Source organism: Neoarius graeffei, chromosome 3 (assembly GCF_027579695.1).
Source record: "Neoarius graeffei isolate fNeoGra1 chromosome 3, fNeoGra1.pri, whole genome shotgun sequence".
Classification (NCBI taxonomy): Eukaryota; Metazoa; Chordata; class Actinopteri; order Siluriformes; family Ariidae; genus Neoarius; species Neoarius graeffei.
In genome coordinates, this window is record NC_083571.1 from 2,047,124 (window position 1) to 2,069,005 (window position 21,882).

A 21,882-nucleotide genomic window follows, 5' to 3' on the forward strand; every position below is an offset into this window, starting at 1 on the left:
TAAAGGCAGCATGTTTGGTTTAGGGATTGAGATAAAGGCAGCATGTTTAGTTTAGACATTGAGGTAAAGGCAGCATGTTTGGTTTGGAGATTGAGGTAAAGGCAGCATGTTTGGTTTAGAGAATGAGGTAAAGACAGCGTGTTTGGTTTGGAGATTGAGGTAAACGCAGCGTGTTTGGTTTAGAGATTGATGTAAAGGCAGCATGTTTGGTTTAGAGATTGAGGTAAAGGAAGCATGTTTGCTTTGGAGACTGAGGTAAAGACAGCGTGTTTGGTTTGGAGACTGAGGTAAAGGCAGCATGTTTGGTTTAGAGATTGAGGTAAAGGAAGCATGTTTGCTTTGGAGATTGAGGTAAAGACAGCGTGTTTGGTTTAGAGATTGAGGTAAAGGCAGCATGTTTGGTTTGGAGATTGAGGTAAAGGCAGCATGTTTGGTTTAGAGAATGAGGTAAAGACAGTGTGTTTGGTTTGGAGATTGAGGTAAAGGCAGCGTGTTTGGTTTAGAGATTGATGTAAAGGCAGCATGTTTGGTTTAGAGATTGAGGTAAAGGAAGCATGTTTGCTTTGGAGATTGAGGTAAAGACAGCGTGTTTGGTTTGGAGATTGAGGTAAAGGCAGCGTGTTTGGTTTAGAGATTGAGGTAAAGGCAGCATGTTTGGTTTGGAGATTGAGGTAAAGGCAGCATGTTTGGTTTAGAGAATGAGGTAAAGACAGTGTGTTTGGTTTGGAGATTGAGGTAAAGGCAGCGTGTTTGGTTTAGAGATTGATGTAAAGGCAGTATGTTTGGTTTAGAGATTGAGGTAAAGGAAGCATGTTTGCTTTGGAGATTGAGGTAAAGACAGCGTGTTTGGTTTGGAGATTGAGGTAAAGGCAGCGTGTTTGGTTTAGAGATTGATGTAAAGGCAGCATGTTTGGTTTAGAGATTGAGGTAAAGGAAGCATGTTTGCTTTGGAGATTGAGGTAAAGACAGCGTGTTTGGTTTGGAGATTGAGGTAAAGGAAGCATGTTTGGTTTAGAGATTGAGGTAAAGGAAGCATGTTTGCTTGGGAGATTGAGGTAAAGGCAGCGTGTTTGGTTAGGTGACAAACACTTTCTGTTGACATGTTATGTTTAAATTGGTCAAATATTTATTCGTGGTTACCTGCTATCCTTTATAATAAAAACAAATTTTGCATGTTTGTTCCATTATTTAGACTGTAAAGATACTGTGATAGAAAATAAACTTTTTTTTAACTTTCATGATTTATTCTACATATTTGTTGCTTGTGCTTGTGTAAACACTATGTAAATGTGTTTAATAATAAACTTGGTCCAGAGGCAGTGCGTTTGATCAGAATTAACTCTGACAGCTGTCACCCGTTTCTTATAAACGTCAGTTTTTGTTTAGTTTGTGCTCACTGAGACTTTCTCTAAAAGGATATTTTCTGAACAGGAATAAGTATGACATGAAAATGTTGTGTACTTACAGGAAAAAAACAACAACCCTAAAACATTATTGAAGATCAACATTAGTATGTTAAATATTAAAGGGAAGACTATTAGCAACCAAGTGATAGAAAACATGATTCATGGATTGTAAAGTCAACAACAACAACAGGTGACATATTTCAAGTCATTATCACATATTTCAGAGATTTGTGAATCAATAACTGACAAGAACATAAAAATTGATGTAACAAACTGCATAAAACACATTAATATTTAAGCCAAATGTTCATAATAGCAATTTTTGTTGGTGTCATAAATACAGGACACCAGACAGAATCCTAAATATGGGAATTCGAGGTGGAACTGTGTATAAAATAAAACATCAGTGGTGCGTCAGTTAAAAGTGCTTTTGAGCAGCAAAAGCTCTCAGCAAGAGCTTCGAACTCGAGTGAAAAAGGTAGCGTAATTCCTGTAAGTATTGATTTGTGTCTCGGGCAAAAGTATTAGCTGTCAAAGTAACTCTAGATTTCTACACAGGAAAAAAAAACAGTTTGTCTGAAAGGAGGCTGCTTTATTTCCAATCAGAGCTTGAATTCTGCTCACATGTTTTTATTTTATCAGGTTGGTAATACACAATGCTTCTCCATTACCTGTCTAATAGCACGTAAGAGTGTGCTAATTCAGTCAGGATTAGTTGGTAAGAGATATTTAAGAGTGTTTTATTAAATGTCACTTTGTAAGTGTAGAGTTTCTGACAGTAATCCATCTGTTGCACTGTAGAAAGTACTGGCACCCCTCTACATCATCAATCTGGTGGTTCTCCGCACTTGCAGTCCGATATTAGCTGCCATATCACTGGTACCGGTACATTATTCACTTGAGCTTATTGTTCTCAGGCAACAGGAAGGTTTTTTTAAATCTTCAGAATTATTTAATTCAGTCAAAATGCTCATGCACATTTCCAAGAACTCTAGACAAGTTGGGTATAATGGTTTTAGATTCTCACACAATATTAAATATATGACACAGAGAACATGATGAAACACAAAGCTCAGTTATGCAACATGTAACAGTTAAACAAACACAAAGCTTATGCAACATCAATATCACCCATGTGAAAAAGTAATGGCTCCTTGAATTTAATAACTGTTTTTTAATAGCAACACTTCAGCCAGGCCCTGAAGGAGCAAAGCATCCCCACACCGCCATATTACCACCATCATGCTTGACTGTTTGTAGAATGCTATGTTCACTTTACACCAGCTGTAACAGGATCCATGTTTTGCAAAATGTCAAAAGATTCTACTTTATGTTCCTCTTGGTTAGCAGTGGTTTTCGCTGTGCAACTTTCACACGGATACCAGTTTTGCTCAGTCTCTTTCTAACCTCCTGAGACCCAGTAATTCATTTTTGTCCTGATAGTAGACATTGTGTTTTTTTGCTCATGTCTCTCATGCTATGCATTTCACAGTATTACATCCTGTTGTTCTATAAAGAGGACAACTGGGCTTTTATAGAACAACAGGACTTAATACTGTGAAATGCATTACTGGGTCTCAGGAGGTCTAATAATGGAATCATAAACACTCACCTTATCTGAAATGGGTGGGGCCTACAGTTCCTTAGATATCTGTCTAGGTTCTTGTGTTGCTTTATGGATAAGAGGTCGATGTGCTCTTGGAGGAATTTTGGTCAGCTACCCATTTATAGGAAGATTCACCACTGTTTCAAGTTTTCTCCATTTGGACATAATGGCTCTCACTTTGGTTCACTGCAGTCCCAGAGCTTTAGAAATAGCTTCCAAAAACCCTTTCCAGGCTGATCTATTTCAATAACTTACAGTATTTTCTCATCTCTTTGATCATGCTATATTGTGCTGCTTGTTGAGACTTTTTAACCTTCTTCATGGCTATAATGGTTCTATTTAAGTGATGTTTAAAGAGCTGATAGTAATTATTAATAATAATAATTATAATAATAATAGGTTCAATTTATATAACGCCTTTCTCACACCCAAGATCATTTTACAATTAGGGAAAAATAAGAGTAATTCCAGTGGCGTAGCTACCCACAGTCCCACCAAAAGGTGCACGAAGATGAATTCCACACCATCTGCACAGCTGCCGTGATGCCACCAGGTAACATCACTCGGAATACCACACCATGGATCCACAAACTGGGCACAGAAGCACCGCCGTACAGAGTGCTGGTCTGTCCCAAATCACCTGCACAGCCACTATGATGCCACCATGCAACATCGTTCGGAACACCGTACCAAGCGCAAAAGCACCGCTGCACAGAGCGCTGGACAAACCCAATGTTAAAAGAGCAACAAGACCACTACAGTCCATAGCAGGGAGCACAGGCATCACCCACAGCAGACCAAGGCCTGAAGAGAACCGACACCCAAAACTGGGTCTGGAGCTACACCACAACCGGTGGCAAAACATTCAAACAAAAAACAAACATGAAACTATACAAAGTGAGACGTGGCAGCCAAAATGCACACAATGTACTCTTAACCAGAAACAGAAATGGTAATCAAGCCTGGGTGTGTCTTGTGTAACTGAACCCAATTATCAATAAAATCTGATAATTAATTTAATTGTTGATTGGTTGGTTGAGAAATTTAGGGGACAGTTACTCTTTCCCACTGGGTCAGATTGTGTTTGATTTCCTTCAATAAACACTTGTTTAAAAGTGGTATTTGTGTTTCCTCAGGCTGTCACTGTCATATTTAATTTTGTTTGAAGATCTGAAAAGGTTAAGTGTGACAAATGTGTAAAAACAGAAGAAATCAGAAAGTAAGGAAATGCTGTTCCATGGCACTGTATGGAGCTCTTGCAGTCACGTGACCGAATCCCGGCTGGAATGTAAACAGCCGTGATCTTGTCGGTCAACAACACAGCTGAATATTGTTGCACTCGTATACAAAATGGATCAATTTCAACCGACGGACTACACGGCTCATTTTTCTAATGAACAGATAACTAGATATATGTCTAAAATAAACGACCTACAGATTAGTGACCCTTATCACTTACCGGACGTAGTTTTCACGACCGTGTCAGTGGATATTGAACTGCCAGGGGTGGAATACCCAGATGTGTATAATTACCTCATTAACTTTCAGGATTTGTCAGCCCCCCTCAGATGTGGCAACTTGTAAACAAGAAAATAACAATCCTCATTGGACGGGTAAGTCACTTAAGTATTGAGTACTAGTACTGATACTAGATATATCAGTAGTATCTACTATAGCACTGACCAGCCAATTATGGTTGAATATTTTATATTATCAGTTAGATCAAGGGGCGGCATGGTGGTGTAGTGGTTAGCGCTGTTGCCTCACAGCAAGAAGGTCCTGGGTTCGAGCCCCGTGGCCGGCGAGGGCCTTTCTGTGTGGAGTTTGCATGTTCTCCCCGTGTCCGCGTGGGTTTCCTCCGGGTGCTCCGGTTTCCCCCACAGTCCAAAGACATGCAGGTTAGGTTAACTGGTGACTCTAAATTGACCGTAGGTGTGAATGTGAGTGTGAATGGTTGTCTGTGTCTATGTGTCAGCCCTGTGATGACCTGGCGACTTGTCCAGGGTGAACCCCGCCTTTCGCCCGTAGTCAGCTGGGATAGGATCCAGCTCGCCTGCGACCCTGTAGAAGGATAAAGCGGCTACAGATAATGAGATGAGATGAGTTAGATCAAGTATCAGTAGTCTATCACTATTACTGTATATATGGTATACCTGATAGCAGCAATCCATTTTGCACGCCTGTCAGGGTCCCGTGGCCACGGGCGCAGATAGAGGGGGGGACGGGGGGGATTCGTCCCACCCAGATTTAAATTCACCTCGTTCGGTCCCCCCCACTGATAGGGAGGAAAAAAGGTCTATGCTGTCTTTCTTTGCATAAGGCAAACCTCACGGAAAACTCGAAAGACTAATTACCATTCGGTTTATTGAGGTGCACAGCAGTACAGACAGTTGCAACTGCGCAGACTGCACAGGTTGCGAGCTCGAGCTTGGTTGCTATGGTTACCCACAAGTTTGACAGGCATATCGGGGACAGCGCCTCCTAGTTCAGGACCCCAACACGGCATGATGAAGGGTGCCAAAAGGCAGAAAACGATTGCATCGTTTAAAAAAAAAACTGTAAGTAAACTGTGCCTTACTTTATCATATCACCTTGCATTTTTTGATAGTCTGTTCAAAGTAATGTCGTAGTGAAAGTAAAATCGTACGGAGTAGAGAAGCCTTTCTGGTAGCCTCCTTCTTTCGGTGGTAGCCTGTAGATACAGTGCTCAGAAGGCAGTTTTAATGTTTAATCTGGCGTTCCCTGCCATAATTTCAGCGAGCATAGTGTTTCATAAGGAAACTTTGCGAAGAGTTGTTGACTGACTGCCGCTCACGCAACACACAGGCATAGTTAGAAAGTCAGGATGCACTGGTTTACACTTTACACACACACACGTAGCCCAGCCTCTCGCTATGGTTAACAGTTGGAACTTAGCGGTTTTAAAACTAGTTTTGCAGTGTGGGTGCAATCAGTTAATTATTGAAATTAAGTGATCAATCTCGTTAAATCAGTCTCATTAAATTTTGAAGGTTAATAATTAAAATGAATCAATCCCATTGAATCATTTACTTTGACTCACTTGAAGTGAATCATACCATAGAATCAGTCTCATTCAGTGAATCATTCAATGAATCGTTTAGTGAATCATTTAGTGAATCGTTCAATGAATCATTTAGTGAATCGTTCAATGAATCATTTAGTGAGTCGTTCAATGAATCATTTAGTGAGTCGTTCAATGAATCATTTAGTGAATCGTACCATTAATCCTGGTGCTTAATAATAAATTACCAAACAGCTAAATTATGGTACATTTCCAAATTATTAAGATCACTTACCATATTATATAACATTTGCATGCACCCTTTTGAATTCAAGGGAGATTGGGGGCTTCATGTATATATTGTTGTTCACACAAATAAACACAGTTTGTTTAATAAATGAATTTATTATACAAAGATAAAAAGAAAAATAAATCAATATATACAAGCAGTGAGGTGTGTGTGTGTGTGTGTGTGTGTGTGTGTGAAGGACTTGACCATGTGTTTAGCCTCGTGTAGCTAACTACACGTGGTGGAGGCCTAGCTTGTTGGTAGCTAAACAAAAAGAATGTTATCTAAACAGAACAAAGGATTAGCTCTGTGTTTAGCCTTGTGTTGCTAGTGTGAGTTTGCTAAAGGCCCTTTGGCCTAGCTAAAGTGTGTTTGTTAGGCCTGGTGAGGCCTACTGAGCACGTGTTGCTAAAGACAAGGGTATTAGCCGTAGTTAACTAAAAGCTAGCTTGTGGATTTCTAGCTGAGGTGTGGTTTATCAGGCCTGATGGCCTGCTGAGCACATGGTAGGCCTTGATTAGCTTTGTGTTGCTAAGCAGACAAAAGGGAAGCTGTAGCTAACCCACTAGCTCATAACCATACTGAATCCACTGAAATCTTGAGATCAAGATGTATAATAAGAGAACTATATGTTAGTAGTAAAGAATAAAAGAGAGAAGCATGCGCAGCCTATCTATTAAACAATTGAGAGAACATAGAACCAAAATAAATCAACACGCTGCGTGTCTAACAGTGTAACAGATAAACCTGGGTTTAAATTCACACTATTTCAAATAAAAGCAAATTCCTAAGACTATCCTAATTATGCCCAAATGCCAAAATCTTACTTAATCCTGCCTTTAGCAAGATATGAAGAACTATTCGCCGGTGTAGTCTCGGGCCTCGCCGTGGGAGCACGTGAGCTGCTCAGGATGGAGGTGTAGAAAACTTTCGGGTCCAGCGGAGCACTTGGGTGGTTCCCGTGGAAAGCAGAGGATTCTTGGTCCGAACCTCAGCGTTCGTGAGGAAAAGTCTCTGATCAGAATAAGATGCACAGCGCTTTTGAGTTAAAAAGGATTCAATCGCTTCTTAACTTTTGACTGCCTGGGCTGCAGTCGTGACGTCACTTCTAATGCAAGTAAACCGGTTGTAACTCAGGTTGAGTTTAAAGATCGCGCGACTCTAGAGTTTACCTTTGCCAAGGGTAAGAAGATCGCGCTGAGTGATGGATCTTGCAAGAAAGAAGACGTCTTTTTGGGTGGAGAGCGCGCCTCTTTATACATCCAGATTCATCGGAAGCCAGACGTGAGAGACCAAGATGGAAGCGTTGTCCCATTGTTTTATGTTTCCTTGTATGATGACGTAGATGATCCCGCCCACGCGTGACGTAGGTCACACGGAAGTGGACTGGGAATTGTAGTTCTGACACAAGATGGCGGCATGATACCTACAGCAGTTTTGCAGTTTCTGTGCGTGATGATAATGTGTAAACTTTGGATTTCCATAGGCTATGTTAAAATGTTATCATTGTCCTGGCCTGCAGGTAGTTCCTGGTGATGGCAGTGAGGGAGGTGAAATAACATGTATACACACTACCGTTCAAAAGTTTGGGGTCACCCAGACAATTTTGTGTTTTCCATGAAAAGTCACACTTTTATTTCCCACCATAAGTTGTAAAATGAATAGAAAATATAGTCGAGACATTTTTCTGGCCATTTTGAGCATTTAATCGACCCCACAAATGTGATGCTTCAGAAACTCAATCTGCTCAAAGGAAGGTCAGTTTTATAGCTTCTCTAAAGAGCTCAACTGTTTTCAGCTGTGCTAACATGATTGTACAAGGGTTTTCTAATCATCCATTAGCCTTCTGAGGCAATGAGCAAACACATTGTACCATTAGAACACTGGAGTGAGAGTTGCTGGAAATGGGCCTCTATACACCTATGGAGATATTGCACCAAAAACCACACATTTGCAGCTAGAATAGTCATTTAGCACATTAGCAATGTATAGAGTGGATTTCTGATTAGTTTAAAGTGATCTTCATTGAAAAGAACAGTGCTTTTCTTTCAAAAATAAGGACATTTCAAAGTGACCTCAAACTTTTCAACGGTAGTGTGTGTGTGTGTGTGTGTGTGTGTATATATATATATATATATATATATATATATATATATATATACACACACACACACACACACACAAAATGGAATCATTTGCTGACAGCTCAGTCCCCCCCAGTTCAAAAATCCTATCTGCGCCCCTGCCTGTGGCAGCCTATGAAACTTTCTTCCTGATTTCTGACCTCTCCTGTTGTGGTATATATATGCCATACAACTCTCCGGCATTGTGGCATGGTAATATTTGCAGATTTGGGCGAAAAACAACGAAAGTCAGTGTCGGTAAATTGCGATGGCGGAAATATGGCGTTTGACCGACAAGATGGCGTCTGTTTACAATCTGGATTGGCAGTGACATCACATGCAAGTGGACTATATGTGTATAAAAATCACCCCATCAGTCTTCACTATATCATAATACATGGCCAGTTGGCACGCAGGTGAAATCCATGCTCAGACTTTTCACTTACAGAGTGTAACTTTAACAAACTTCCTGACACTTTGAAGCAGATGGCACAAGCAACAGCGAAGAGCTGCAGGAGTGACCTCCAGACACCCGAGAACCTGAACCTCCTCAGGAAGTAATGATGGCTTGGAACCTTTTTGCCCACAGCATCTGTGTTGATAGTCCATTTAGGTCTGATGTGAAACTGCACCTTGAGATGTTTATTAGTCATTCGTACCTTAACGTTCCTCCATTACACATGAAACAGAGTTTACTTGAGGTCCTTTTTAAACTTAGCACCATCTCATGAATCACACTGATGCTGCGTCACTGAGTAAAAACGCCTGACTTCTAAAGTCCTTAACAATCTTTTAATAAATTACTGGATAATTTGTAATTAAATGATCATCTGTTTGCTGACACCACAAGTTCTGACTGTGAGATTAACCAGACAATAATAATTACAGATTACCACAATCACAATTACAGACAAAACAAATACACAATTTGTACAAACCCATTATAATACTCTGACATTCCAATATATGGTGTAAATTATGCTATCTCCTTCTATTTGGAGGTTGAATACATTTTCTAAAACTTGTCCAAATATTGATCTTTGAATAAAAGTCTGATTATCCAGCTCCAAAGTGCTGAAAAAACTGTCTGCTGTCTATACAAACCCTTACCTGCGCCATAAGGAGCTGACAGCATTTCGCTCCGGCACAATGGAGATGAGGAAACAGTTTGTGTCTTAATTCCTGCTTTTGCACTGTAGGAACTTTTTCATGGTTCTTAGAACTGTTGGAGGAAGTTCCACTTTTTTTGTGTGTCCACACTGAAGGACCTGAGAAAAATCGTAGTTCTTGGAACACTGTTTTGAGGAGCTTTTCAGCTCCTACTTTAGGGTAGGTTCTCTCCCAGCACAAGAAGAACCGTGAGTGATGTAAGTGCACAGTGATTGGTCAGCCATGAGCCAGTGCAGCACCGGCAACCACCATTTTTAAAAATCTGTGTCAAACATTAGCCGTGTAAACAATAGCTCTTAAGATTAGCATTAAAAAAAAACAACAAGGACAAATTGAGTGAGTGAACTCCAGGCTTTATTGAGCGTATATGCGATGGATGAAAAACACTGTGATTTTGATGCGTCTAAGCAAAATATAAAAAATCTTCACTAGCATTTTCCTGCAAACATCATGCTGGCAAGCCAGTTTATGTCACTTCAGCGTTCCTACTGGTGGTGTGGATACAAACAGAAAAAAAGCCCTTGATGGTACAGTATGTCGTTCTTGGAGAAGCTCCATAGTGGGTGGTTCGTCTCAATAAGTGCCTTGAACTGTTTGGTCCAAAAGCACCTGATGTATTAAGTGGTGTCGGGGTAAAACCTATTACCTGATCAAATCAGTATACATCCGGAGCAAGTGTGGCATGGTGTCAAAAATCAACACCTCTCAGGAATGTTGTGTGAGACACAGTAAACACTTTCATTTTTATGTTAATGTGTTGGCTCCAATTGTGGAGGAATCTCCAGCTCCAAGTCTCATTGGTTTGACTCCTGCTGTATGTCGATGACGTGATCATTCTGTCCCCCAGTGTTCAGGGTCCACAGCAGAACCTGGACCTGCTGCAGCAGTACTGTTAGACCTGGACCCTGACAGTAAACACTGAAAAGACTAAAATGATCATATTACAAAAAAGAAATTTCTCATTCAGCCGGGTCGCTGGAATAAACTGACAAAAAAAAAAATATTTCTGAGGATATTTCAGTTTATATGATTTGTCTTGGGCGGCACGGTGGTGTAGTGGTTAGCGCTGTCACCTCACAGCAAGAAGGTCCGGGTTCGAGCCCCAGGGCCGGCGAGGGCCTTTCTGTGCGGAGTTTGCATGTTCTCCCCGTGTCCGCGTGGGTTTCCTCCGGGTGCTCCGGTTTCCCCCACAGTCCAAAGACATGCAGGTTAGGTTAACTGGTGACTCTAAATTGAGCGTAGGTGTGAATGTGAGTGTGAATGGTTGTCTGTGTCTATGTGTCAGCCCTGTGATGACCTGGCGACTTGTCCAGGGTGAACCCCGCCTTTCGCCCGTAGTCAGCTGGGATAGGATCCAGCTCGCCTGCGACCCCGTAGAAGGATAAAGCGGCTAGAGATAATGAGATGAGATGAGATGAGATGATTTGTCTTAAAATATTTGACACTGTGATTAAAATAACAGACCAACAGACACTAATACACACCAAACATAAACACATTAACACCTGACAGACTCAAGATCAGATCAAAAGAACAAAGTCAATCAGAACCAAGCAAAATTTGAGAAAAAATACTTGAGTTGCCATTAATTGCTTTCCTTTCACTGGCTCACTATTGCAACACCTGCACAAATTAGGCTGTGTGTCATGGAATTGGATGCACGTACATACACTCACTGGCAACTTTAATAGGAACTTGTTGTTGATTGTAAGATCCCTGTTCTTGGCTGCAGGAGTGGAACCCAATGTGTTCTTCTGTCTGCTGTTGCATGCTGAGATGCTTTTCTGCTCATCACGGTTGTAAAGAGTGATTATATGAGTTGCTATATCCTTCCTGGCAAAAAAGCTCGACCCAATCTGTCCGTTCCCCTCTGACCCTCTCTTATCAACAAGGCGTTTGTTTCCACCCACAGAACTGTCGCTCACTCACTCAGTGTTTTTTGTTTTCTGCACCATTCTGTGTAAACTCTAGAGACTGTTGTGTGTGAAAACCCCAGGAGATCAGCAGCTTCTGAAATACTCAAACCAGTCCATCTGGATCAAACCAACACCCAGACCACAGTGAGAGAAAGTCACACAAAAATTGAGATCACAGTTTTTCCCGTTCTGATGTTTGAACATTGTGAACATTAACTGAAGCTCCTGATTTGTATCTGTGGGATTTGATGCATCGTGCTGCTGTGGACGGATCGGCTGATTACAGAACTGCAGGTGGATGTAGGGGGTTCCTAATAAAGTGGCCAGTGAGTGTACACTATATTGCCAAAAGTATTCGCTCACCTGCCTTGACTCACATATGAGCTTAAGTGACATCCCATTCCTAATCCATAGGGTTCAATATGACGTCGGTCCACCCTTTGCAGCTAGAACAGCTTCAACTCTTCTGGGAAGGCTGTCCACAACATTTAGGAGTGTGTTTATGGGAATTTTTGACCATTCTTCCAGAAGCGCATTTGTGAGGTCACACACTGATGTTGGATGAGAAGGCCTGGCTCTCAGTCTCCGATCTAATTCATCCCAAAGGTGTTCTATCGGGTTGAGGTCAGGACTCTGTGCAGGCCAGTCAAGTTCATCCACACCAGACTCTGTCATCCATGTCTTTATGGACCTTGCTTTGTGCACCGGTGCACAGTCATGTTGGAAGAGGAAGGGCCAGCTCCAAACTGTAAAAACAGTCTGCACGCTGAGGTGCTTGATTTTATACACCTGCGGCCATGGAAGTGATTGGAACACCTGATTCCGATAATTTGGATGGGTGAGCAAATACTTTTGGCAATATAGTGTATATGAGGATAAATTTGTAGTATTTTATACATCTGACATGTAACAGGGTGACTAGTGGGTGGAGCTTATTTCCACACTAAGAGAATAAGATTGATCATTTGCACTCAAATAACTGCTTGTTTTGATGTGAAAATTTAATAAATCACACAGATTCGTTTGTGGGCGGCACGGTGGTGTAGTGGTTAGCGCTGTCGCCTCACAGCAAGAAGGTTCTGGGTTCGAGCCCCGTGGCCGGCGAGGGCCTTTCTGTGCGGAGTTTGCATGTTCTCCCCGTGTCCGCGTGGGTTTCCTCCGGGTGCTCCGGTTTCCCCCACAGTCCAAAGACATGCAGGTTAGGTTAACTGGTGACTCTAAATTGAGCGTAGGTGTGAATGTGAGTGTGAATGGTTGTCTGTGTCTATGTGTCAGCCCTGTGATGACCTGGCGACTTGTCCAGGGTGTACCCCGCCTTTCGCCCGTAGTCAGCTGGGATAGGATCCAGCTCGCCTGCGACCCTGTAGAACAGGATAAAGCGGCTACAGATAATGAGATGAGATTCGTTTGTGCCATTAGGGTTATTATAGGATAAATTTAAAAAAAAAACAGAGCAGAGGCGGGGTAATATTCTGAGAAAAGAAACTCATCATTTCTGAGATTAAAGTCCTAGATTTATGAGAAAAGCGTGGAAATTTTCTGAGATTATGAAGTTATACATTTGTAAGAAATAAACTTGGCTATTCTCTGAGACAACAATCGCATGCGCCCTGGCTCTAGTGCATTCTGGGAAATGTAGTTAAAAATCTCAATGCTTTATTTTTTTATATTGCGCAATTGAAGTGGAAAGACTGCGTTTCCTGTAACTCTCGGCTCAGCCACGGGGTCTGTGTGGTCAGACACCATGTCAAAGACATGCCAAGGCAAGCGATCCGGCTCCTTGAGAATAAATAAATAAATAAATAAATAAATAAATAAATATTTTTTTTTCACATAAATTTGTAACATTTTAATTTCTGAATTTCTGTTTTTTTTTTCTTGCAAACTTATGACTTTATAATCTCAGAGAATATATCAGTTTTTATTGTAAATTTACAATTAAAATCTCAGAAATTCTGAGTTTTTTTTTTTCTTGGAATATTACCCCATCCCTCAGCTCTTGTTTTTTTTTTTTTGATTACCAACAATGGCCTAAATACGCCGTTGTAAATCTGAGCTCAAAACTGATTCAAATGGTATTTTATATTTTATATTTTATGTAGACTTATATAATTAATATGACAGTTTGTGGTTTGAGGTTACTTTTATTTCCTGGACAGTGGAGAGATGTAATCTTCAAAATTTCTAGATTCTGTCTGTTGTCTAATAATAAATTAACCACAAAAACAATAAAATGAATAATGTGTGAAGAGAAATTTAGACATTCCATTTTCTGACTAGGATTTCTCAGTCTGGTTTTTTTCACGGTGTACAATAACCTTGAGTGTGAGACAAACTGCTGCAGAGCTCCAACTGTTGATTGAAAATCGATCTGGTGCGTGACATGCTGACCTTTTCCCTCCACACAGATAAACGACGTGAGACAGAAATAAATAAATAAAGCCACCAGATGATGATCAGACTGTGTGCTGAACCACCGAATCACGGCGCTGATGGCGTTTCGGCGTTTTAATTTTTTGTAGCTGCCAGCAGTAAATATGGATTGTGGAGTGTGTGTGTGTGGGATGCAGCAATGCAGTGGCTTTTTTTCCGGCTCTCGTGACTCTGCGTGTGCTTTGGGGTTTTTTCTGTCACTGAACTGTGAAAAGCCTCAAGCTCAGAAAATACAGAACACACTAAAAATAAAGAGATGAAGAAAAACAATTGTATGAGTCACACACAAGAAGAAAAGCTTTTTATTTTATTAAAGACTACAGCATGTGCTATACAGCTGTGTGTGTGTGTGTGTGTGTGTGTGTGTGTGTGTGTGTGTGTGTGTGTGTTGCTGTTCTAGTAAAATACTGAGTGGTGTGATGAAGCAGAGATACTGTTATTTCACCCAAAGTTGGTTATTTTACTACAACTGCACACTCATATACACAGATTCCTAAACCAACAAGCTCCATCCATCCATCCATCCATCCATCCATCCACCCATTATCTGTAGCCGCTTTATCCTGTTCTACAGGGTCGCAGGCGAGCTGGAGCCTATCCCAGCTGACTACGGGCGAAAGGCGGGGTTCACCCTGGACAAGTCGCCAGGTCATCACAGGGCTGACACATAGACACAGACAACCATTCACACTCACATTCACACCTACGCTCAATTTAGAGTCACCAGTTAACCTAACCTGCATGTCTTTGGACTGTGGGGGAAACCGGAGCACCCGGAGGAAACCCACGCGGACACGGGGAGAACATGCAAACTCCGCACAGAAAGGCCCTCACCGGCCCCGGGGCTCGAACCCGGACCTTCTTGCTGTGAGGTGACAGTGATAACCACGACACCACCGTGCCGCCCCAACAAGGTCCTAAAAAACTAATTTTATGAAAACAAAAAGAAAACAATTTCTTTAATTATGAAAGATTCCATAGGTCGTTTTTACGTGGCTCAGAATTCTGTTGTGGGGGAGATGAGGAATTGCAAGAGATTTTAATTTCAGGTGTCTTTTATGTAGCTTCTACTCAAACACATCTTCAAAAAAAACAAAACAAAAAAAACACTTCGTAAATATATTTTAAGGAACTGCTCACAAATGTGCAGGAGAAGGTAAATAATAATAATAATAATAATAATAATAATAATAATAATAGACCTGGCGACTTGTCCAGGGTGTACCCCACCTTTCGCCCGTAGTCAGCTGGGATAGGCTCCAGCTTGCCTGCGACTCTGTAGAACAGGATAAAGCGGCTAGAGATGATGAGATGAGATGAGATAATAATAATAATAAAGTTGAACTTGTATAGCACATTTCTCACACCTAAGGTCACTTTACAATGACAAAAAAAAGGTCCACCAAAAGAGGGTCAGGATGTAATTCCAGTGGTGTCACTGCCCAGTCTTACCAAAAGGGTATGCCCCACACAGCCTGCACAGTCACCGCGACGCCACCAAGCAACATCGCTCAGAACACCATGCCAAGTACAAAAGCACTGCTGCACAGATCACTGGACAACCCCGATGCTAAAGAGAGCAACAAGCTCAGTGCAGTCCATAGCGAGGAGCACAGGCATCACCCATGGTGGACCAAGGCCTGAAGGAAACCGACGCCCAAAACTGGGTCTGGAGCTACACCACATCCAGCGGACAAAACACTCAAACAAAGAACAAACATCAAACCATACAAACACAAAAAGAAAAACAAAGGGGAAAAAAATAAAAAGCTCCAGTGAGAAGCGACAGCCAAAACTTGCACAGTGTACTCTCGACCGGAAAAAAAATTATGAATATTGTTGCACTGATGTCAGCAACATCTGCGGGAAATGCTTTTTTAAAAATTTAAAACTGGCAGATAAATAATGGATTAAAAAATACTTTAGGCTTAAATGTAGTGAAAGACAGACAGTAGTTCAGGTGAAATACAACCATGATGTCAGAAGGCAAAAATCACAAAATCCAAAAAATAGACAAGATAAAAAAAACATGACCGAGAAAACTGATACAAAGGCTTGGTATGCCAGCTGTGAAACAGAGTTGAATGAAGACTTCACAAAGTCCGAGGCCGCATCTGAATACTCCGTCCAGCGTCATTTCCGAAGCATTTATCCTTAACCTTGATGGAAAATGTCATGAGGTAAAAGAAAGACGTGAAGGAGAATTGATAAGGATGTAGGAAAAGACAGCTGCGGTGTTAAGAGAATCCGACTGACCTTACGCTGACCTTACGCTGACCTTCCACTACGCAATTGTACATTCAAGGTGAACCCATCTCCATCACTGACTCATTCAAACTCCTCGGCACTCATATCAGCAATGATCTCAAATGGAAAATAAATGCAGACCATATCTATAAAAAAGCTCAGCAAAGACTCTTCCACCTCCGACAGCTCAAGAAATTCAGAGTGAAACCTCATCTCCTGGTCCGTTTCTACACAGCCATTGTTGAAAGCATTCTCACCTCATCCATCACAGTCTGGTTCAGTAGTCTTGACGCACTCTCCCGGAAGAAATTGCAGCGCATAATCAATAGAGCCTCAAAAATCATTGGCTCTCCCCTTCCATCCTTGGAATCACTACATTACAAAAGAACAGTATGCAGAGCCCACAAAATCGTCTCAGACCCCACTCACCCTGCACACTATGCATTTCAGCTTCTGCCCTCTGGAAGGCGCTACAGGTCAATTGCCGCCAAAACAACACGCTTCAAAAATAGTTTTATCCCTACTGCCATACAACTTCTGAACTCTTGCAGATAAACATTGATCATGGACTGAAAATTGTTTGATGTTGGAATTGTCTGTGTCTATCTGTATGTATATATGTGTCTTATATATGTTTTAGTTTGTGTCCCTAGTCTTTATGTTATATGTTGGAACCTGTACCATGCCGTACTGAAAAAAAATTCCACCTGCTTGCAGTGTGGTCATTAAAGAATCATTCATTCATTCAATTATGCAATGGCAATTTTATTGATGTGTAAAACTACAATATTCTGAAAATAGACTACAAAAATTGTGCCCTTTATCTTCGCCCTGTATGTGCTTACCGTGTTGTTTTATGCAGACTCCCAGTCACAAAGCAGAAAGGAAATGATTGTCACATTGGGAATGGTTGCTTATGTTCACCTTCCTGTTCATTCATATTTACTGACATGAATCCCAACTATTGACGCACCACCCATCGTCAGGGATCAGATGTTGCCAACAATGGCGACCTCCTTACCGAGATCAATAGGCGACATGGACTGGCAGCAGGCATCATGAGAAGCCTTTGGAGACCACTCTGGAGACAACGTGACATCTCCGGATGCACCAAGCTAGGGGGCTAAAATGCTGCAGTTTTGTCTGTGCTGCTCGATGGCTCAGAGACCTGGCCTCTCAGCAAGATCTTGGCTTCAAGACCTGTACCCTCAGGACCATTGAGGAGATGTGTTGGTATGACTGTGTCTCCAATGAGGAGCTCTGCTAGAGGAGTAACCAACCAAATATCCTCCACACTATCACACAGCACCATGTTTGTTGGCTTGGACATGTCCTGCGCTGCACAGACGACCACCACACGAGAGCCATTTGCAAGTTTGAGTTGCCAGCGGTGGGATGGAGACACCCTCACGGCCGACCACACACCCTTTGGAATGATGTAATTTGCCAAGACCTCCAGCAGATTAATTTGAGACTGGAGGATGTCGGAGCACTCAGCCAAGACCGTGAAAGATGTCAGAGTTCAATGGCACTGGTGGACTCAACGCCATGCTGGCATGAGGTTTAGGAGGAGGGAAGAAGAATCCCAATTATTGTATGAGAATAATGGTTAAATTTACATCAGAGAGGCATGACGTTAGGCCTATAAATCTACTACTGTACATACACTATAATGGTACACCGATGGCTCGTCACTTCCTTGCTGCCGTAAGGAATTATGGGACGGCATTATCTCCTTTCCTTTCATAAAGGGTAGTTCAGTGTACCCTCTGCTAAAGGATGCATTGATGCACCTTTTCTTAGTGTTTAGAGAATTCAAACAGCTCTTATCACAGCTGCCAGTTAGATCCTTCCAGGTCATTTCACTCCATTAGGAACCTTCCTAAGAGTGTGCTTATATAGTGTGTGTAATCAAGTCCAGGTGTGTGTGCTTGAACGTGTGAGCTGGGAGTTGGGGTCCATGGTGGCCATAGTCATAGGCAGAGGTGCATTCTGGGGGATGGAGTTCGACACCGAATTTGGTGTAGACGTGACCCCCAGGAGGATGCAGGGATTCGGAATATAAGGTTGAGTTGGATGCTAAAAGGATGATGCTGTTTTCTAGAATAAATGCACTTCTGGTTGAACTTAGAATGTAAAGTTCAATAACAGGTTGTTTTTCTATTGCTGTAAATGCTGTACTTGACGTATCCTAAATCTGTTCAGTTCTTTAGCCTCTGATGAAATATTATTCAGTATTTATTTTGAACTCAGATGTAAATAAAGTTCGTGTGGGAAGGTGTGGGGTAGAATTACGGTTACAGCTGCGGCCAAGAGACACAAATCAGTGAAACAAATCACAGTCATCTCCCTGAGTCACCACCTGTATCATCGATAATCCAACTGCATGAAGGGTTCCTCAAGGGCTCGCTGGATACTAGAAGGGAAACTCCACCCAGGAAATCATGGACTTTAATCTTCTTCATGAGCTCAATCTTAAACAGCGCCAAGATTCATTTTTTAAAGGAATTAAAAAATCTAAAATTTTTAATAAAAACTTCTTTCAGGAGTGTAATTGTTGGTTTGTTTTCATATTGGACCAAAGTGTTAGGTGACGACCTGCAAGAAACGGTGTGTGTGTGTGTGTGTAATTAGCGGCAATAGGAGCAGTGATTCATCGTGAGTCAGCGCATGTTTTAACACCACACAGGTGATAATGCAAATACATTAACGCACATGCGCTTTAAACAAACACTACACCACACACTGACACACTCCTCAAAAACACACATTTCAACAGTTTATTTCTGTCCACTCAGCAAAGTAGTGATAAGGACAGAGAGGCAGAATACAGACCACCATCCTGCAGTTAAAACACGGACCACACAGAGATTTTTCAGCGTATACGTGATTGTTGTGATCAGACACATAGTCCAAGGTATTTCTTTTAATCTTGTTTCTGTTACACACAGAGTAAGTGATAGACTGAGAGTCTTTCTCATGATGATGTCATCATCGTCTCACTCACATGGAGCGAGTTTGGCACTCTTGAGGTTTTTAGCTTAGTGTGTGTGTGTGATGGATTTCTCTTCATTTGTCCTTGGTTACACGCCCTTGAGCTTGGTTTGCTGTTGGTTCTCACACCTCACTGACTTCCTGTTGCTTCCCCCATCTGTTGCCTGGACTTCCTGTCAGGCAGAGAAGAGTGAGGCGGGGCCAACATCTGCTCCGCCCACTGGGTGCCTCAGTGTGTGTCTAAAATAACGATTCATTAATGCTAATGACATCATTACTGCTGAGACTGGTGTCGTGTTGGTGCTGTTCCCACATACCGTCTCTGTACTTTTACTGTTTTAATGTTTAATGTGTGTTTCTTCTCCACAGCACTCCGTCGATGCGTTCAGCGCTGGCGTGAGTCCGATAGGAGACACAACGTACAACTTCAGCTACTGGGATCTCGGCAGTGCGTTCTTCTTCGCTGGTACTGTGATTACAACTATAGGTGTGTATTTTACACACACTTTCACTTTGTTACAGATGAAACCGACTGATTTGAGCAATAAAATGGGCATACAGGGAGGGGCGGGGCTACAAACATACTTGACAAGTCTGTCTTTTCACTGGGCCTCTTTTATCTAATTGAATATGCTAATTTATTCATATATTATTCTCAGGAGCATTAACACAAGAAATGTTGTAATGTTCATAAAAATTATGTGATGAGTTTAACACATCTGTATGATGCGAACCTCAGCTGATCGGCTTCAGATCGTTTTACTGTGAATGAGTTGCTGTGATTTTTTCGACGGATTACGCTGTGGAGTTTACACTTCTTTATTTCAGTTACACTCCAATTTAATAAGCGTTTTGTGAATATTATCTTTTCAAAATAATGAGTTGAAAGGAAGCAATTTCAAAACAAATCCATAATTTAACACACGTAAGACCAACTATTAAATCAGGCAAAAGTAATGGCACCCTATAAAGGGGGAGGGGTTAATGTGTGCCGATGGTAGCCGATGCACAGCAGTGGCTGAGCTGAATTATTGGAAAATTTAGGACATATTGCATTTGCATTCTTTCACTGTTTAATAACCATTTTGTTGTTCATCTGTGCCTTTTACATAATTTTGTGGGCGTGGTTAAATATAAATCAACTGATTGGTCAAATAGCATATACAGTACCAGTCAAAAGTTTGTACACCCCTACTCTACTCATTCGCAGGTGTTTCTGTATTGTGACTATTTTCTCCAGTGTAGAACAAAACTGAATACATCAGAACTATGAAATAACATCTGGAATTATGTGGTAAACAAAAAAGTGTTTAAAACCCTCCCAAAATGTTTCATATTTTAGATTCTTCAGTGTATCCAGCGTTTCCCTTGATAACTCTTTACACACTATTGTCATTCTCTTAACCAGCTTCATGAGGGAGTCACCGGGAATACTTTTCAATTAACAAGTATCTCGTCAAAAGGTCATTAGTGGACGAGTTTCTTGCCTTTTTAATGCGTTTGAGGTCAAACATCCATCCATTATCTGTAGCCACTTATCCTGTACAGGGTCACAGTGAGGTCAGACAGTAAATAGTAAATAATAAACATACAAATAATAAAATAGCCCTATTCCACACCACAACTGTAGTAATCCATAAAGTGTTATGTCAAGAATTGAACAACTGCATAAAGTGAAACGACATCCATCATTACTTTAAGACATGAAGTGACTTTTAATTCATAAAAATAAAGAAAAAACACTGAATCTGTGTTCAAACATTTGACTGGTGCTGTATGTATGAGTATGAAGAAAATCAGCAAATGTTTTGTGGACCTAGAAGGAGTTTTTGTTCAGTTTTTGGCCCAAAATTTGCACACAGCTTTACTGAAAGATTGATAAATGGCATACATTGGTTGGTCATAAATACAATGATAAAAAACAGACAACCCCAAATCAGAAAAAGTCGGGACATTGTGGAAAATGCAAATAACAAAAAGAAAGCAGTGATTTGTAAATGTACTTTTGACTTGTATTTCATTGGAGACAGAATGAACCCGAGATATTTCATGTTTTGTTGGTCAACTCCATTTCATTTGTTAATATCCATCCATTCCTGCGTTTCAGTCCTGCAACACGTTCCAAAAAAAGTTGGGATGGGAGGCAATTTAGGGCGAGTAATGAAGTAAAGCAATTAAATAATGACGTGATGTGAAGCAGGTGATGTCAACAGGCGACTGTAATCACGATTCGGTACAAAACCAGTATCCAGGAAAGGCCGAGTGTTTGAGGAGTAAAGACGGGCCGAGGAGCTCCAGTTTATCAACAAATGCATGAGAAAATTATTGAAATGTTTAAAAACAATGTTCCTCAAAGAAAGATAGGAAGGAATTTGGATATTTCACCCTCTACGGTGCATAATATCATTAAACCATTCAAGGAATTTGCAGGTAAGTAAAGGTCAAGGGCTCAAGCCTGATCTGACCCCCCGTGATCTCTGATCCATCAGATGGTATCAAGAACCATCTACAGCTGATAGAACCACATGGGCTCAGGATTACTTTGGAAAACCTTTATCAAGCTACAATACGGTGTTACATCCACAAACACCAGTTAAAACTTTACTGTGTAAAGAGGAAGCCTTATGTTAACCGTGTCCAGAAGCGCCGTCGACTTCTCTGGGCTCGGAAGCGTCT

At 41.3% G+C, this 21,882-nt stretch overlaps 1 protein-coding gene across 1 annotated transcript in view; it reads left to right on the top strand.

The window, feature by feature from the left end:
- Nucleotides 1-21,882, top strand: part of kcnk10a (potassium channel, subfamily K, member 10a) — a 48,656-nt gene that overhangs the window by 17,217 nt on the left and 9,557 nt on the right. Inside the window, exon 3 of the mRNA XM_060915596.1 lies at nt 19,576-19,693. Coding sequence (XP_060771579.1) covers nt 19,576-19,693 — 118 coding nt within the window. The remainder of the gene's footprint in view (nt 1-19,575; nt 19,694-21,882) is intronic.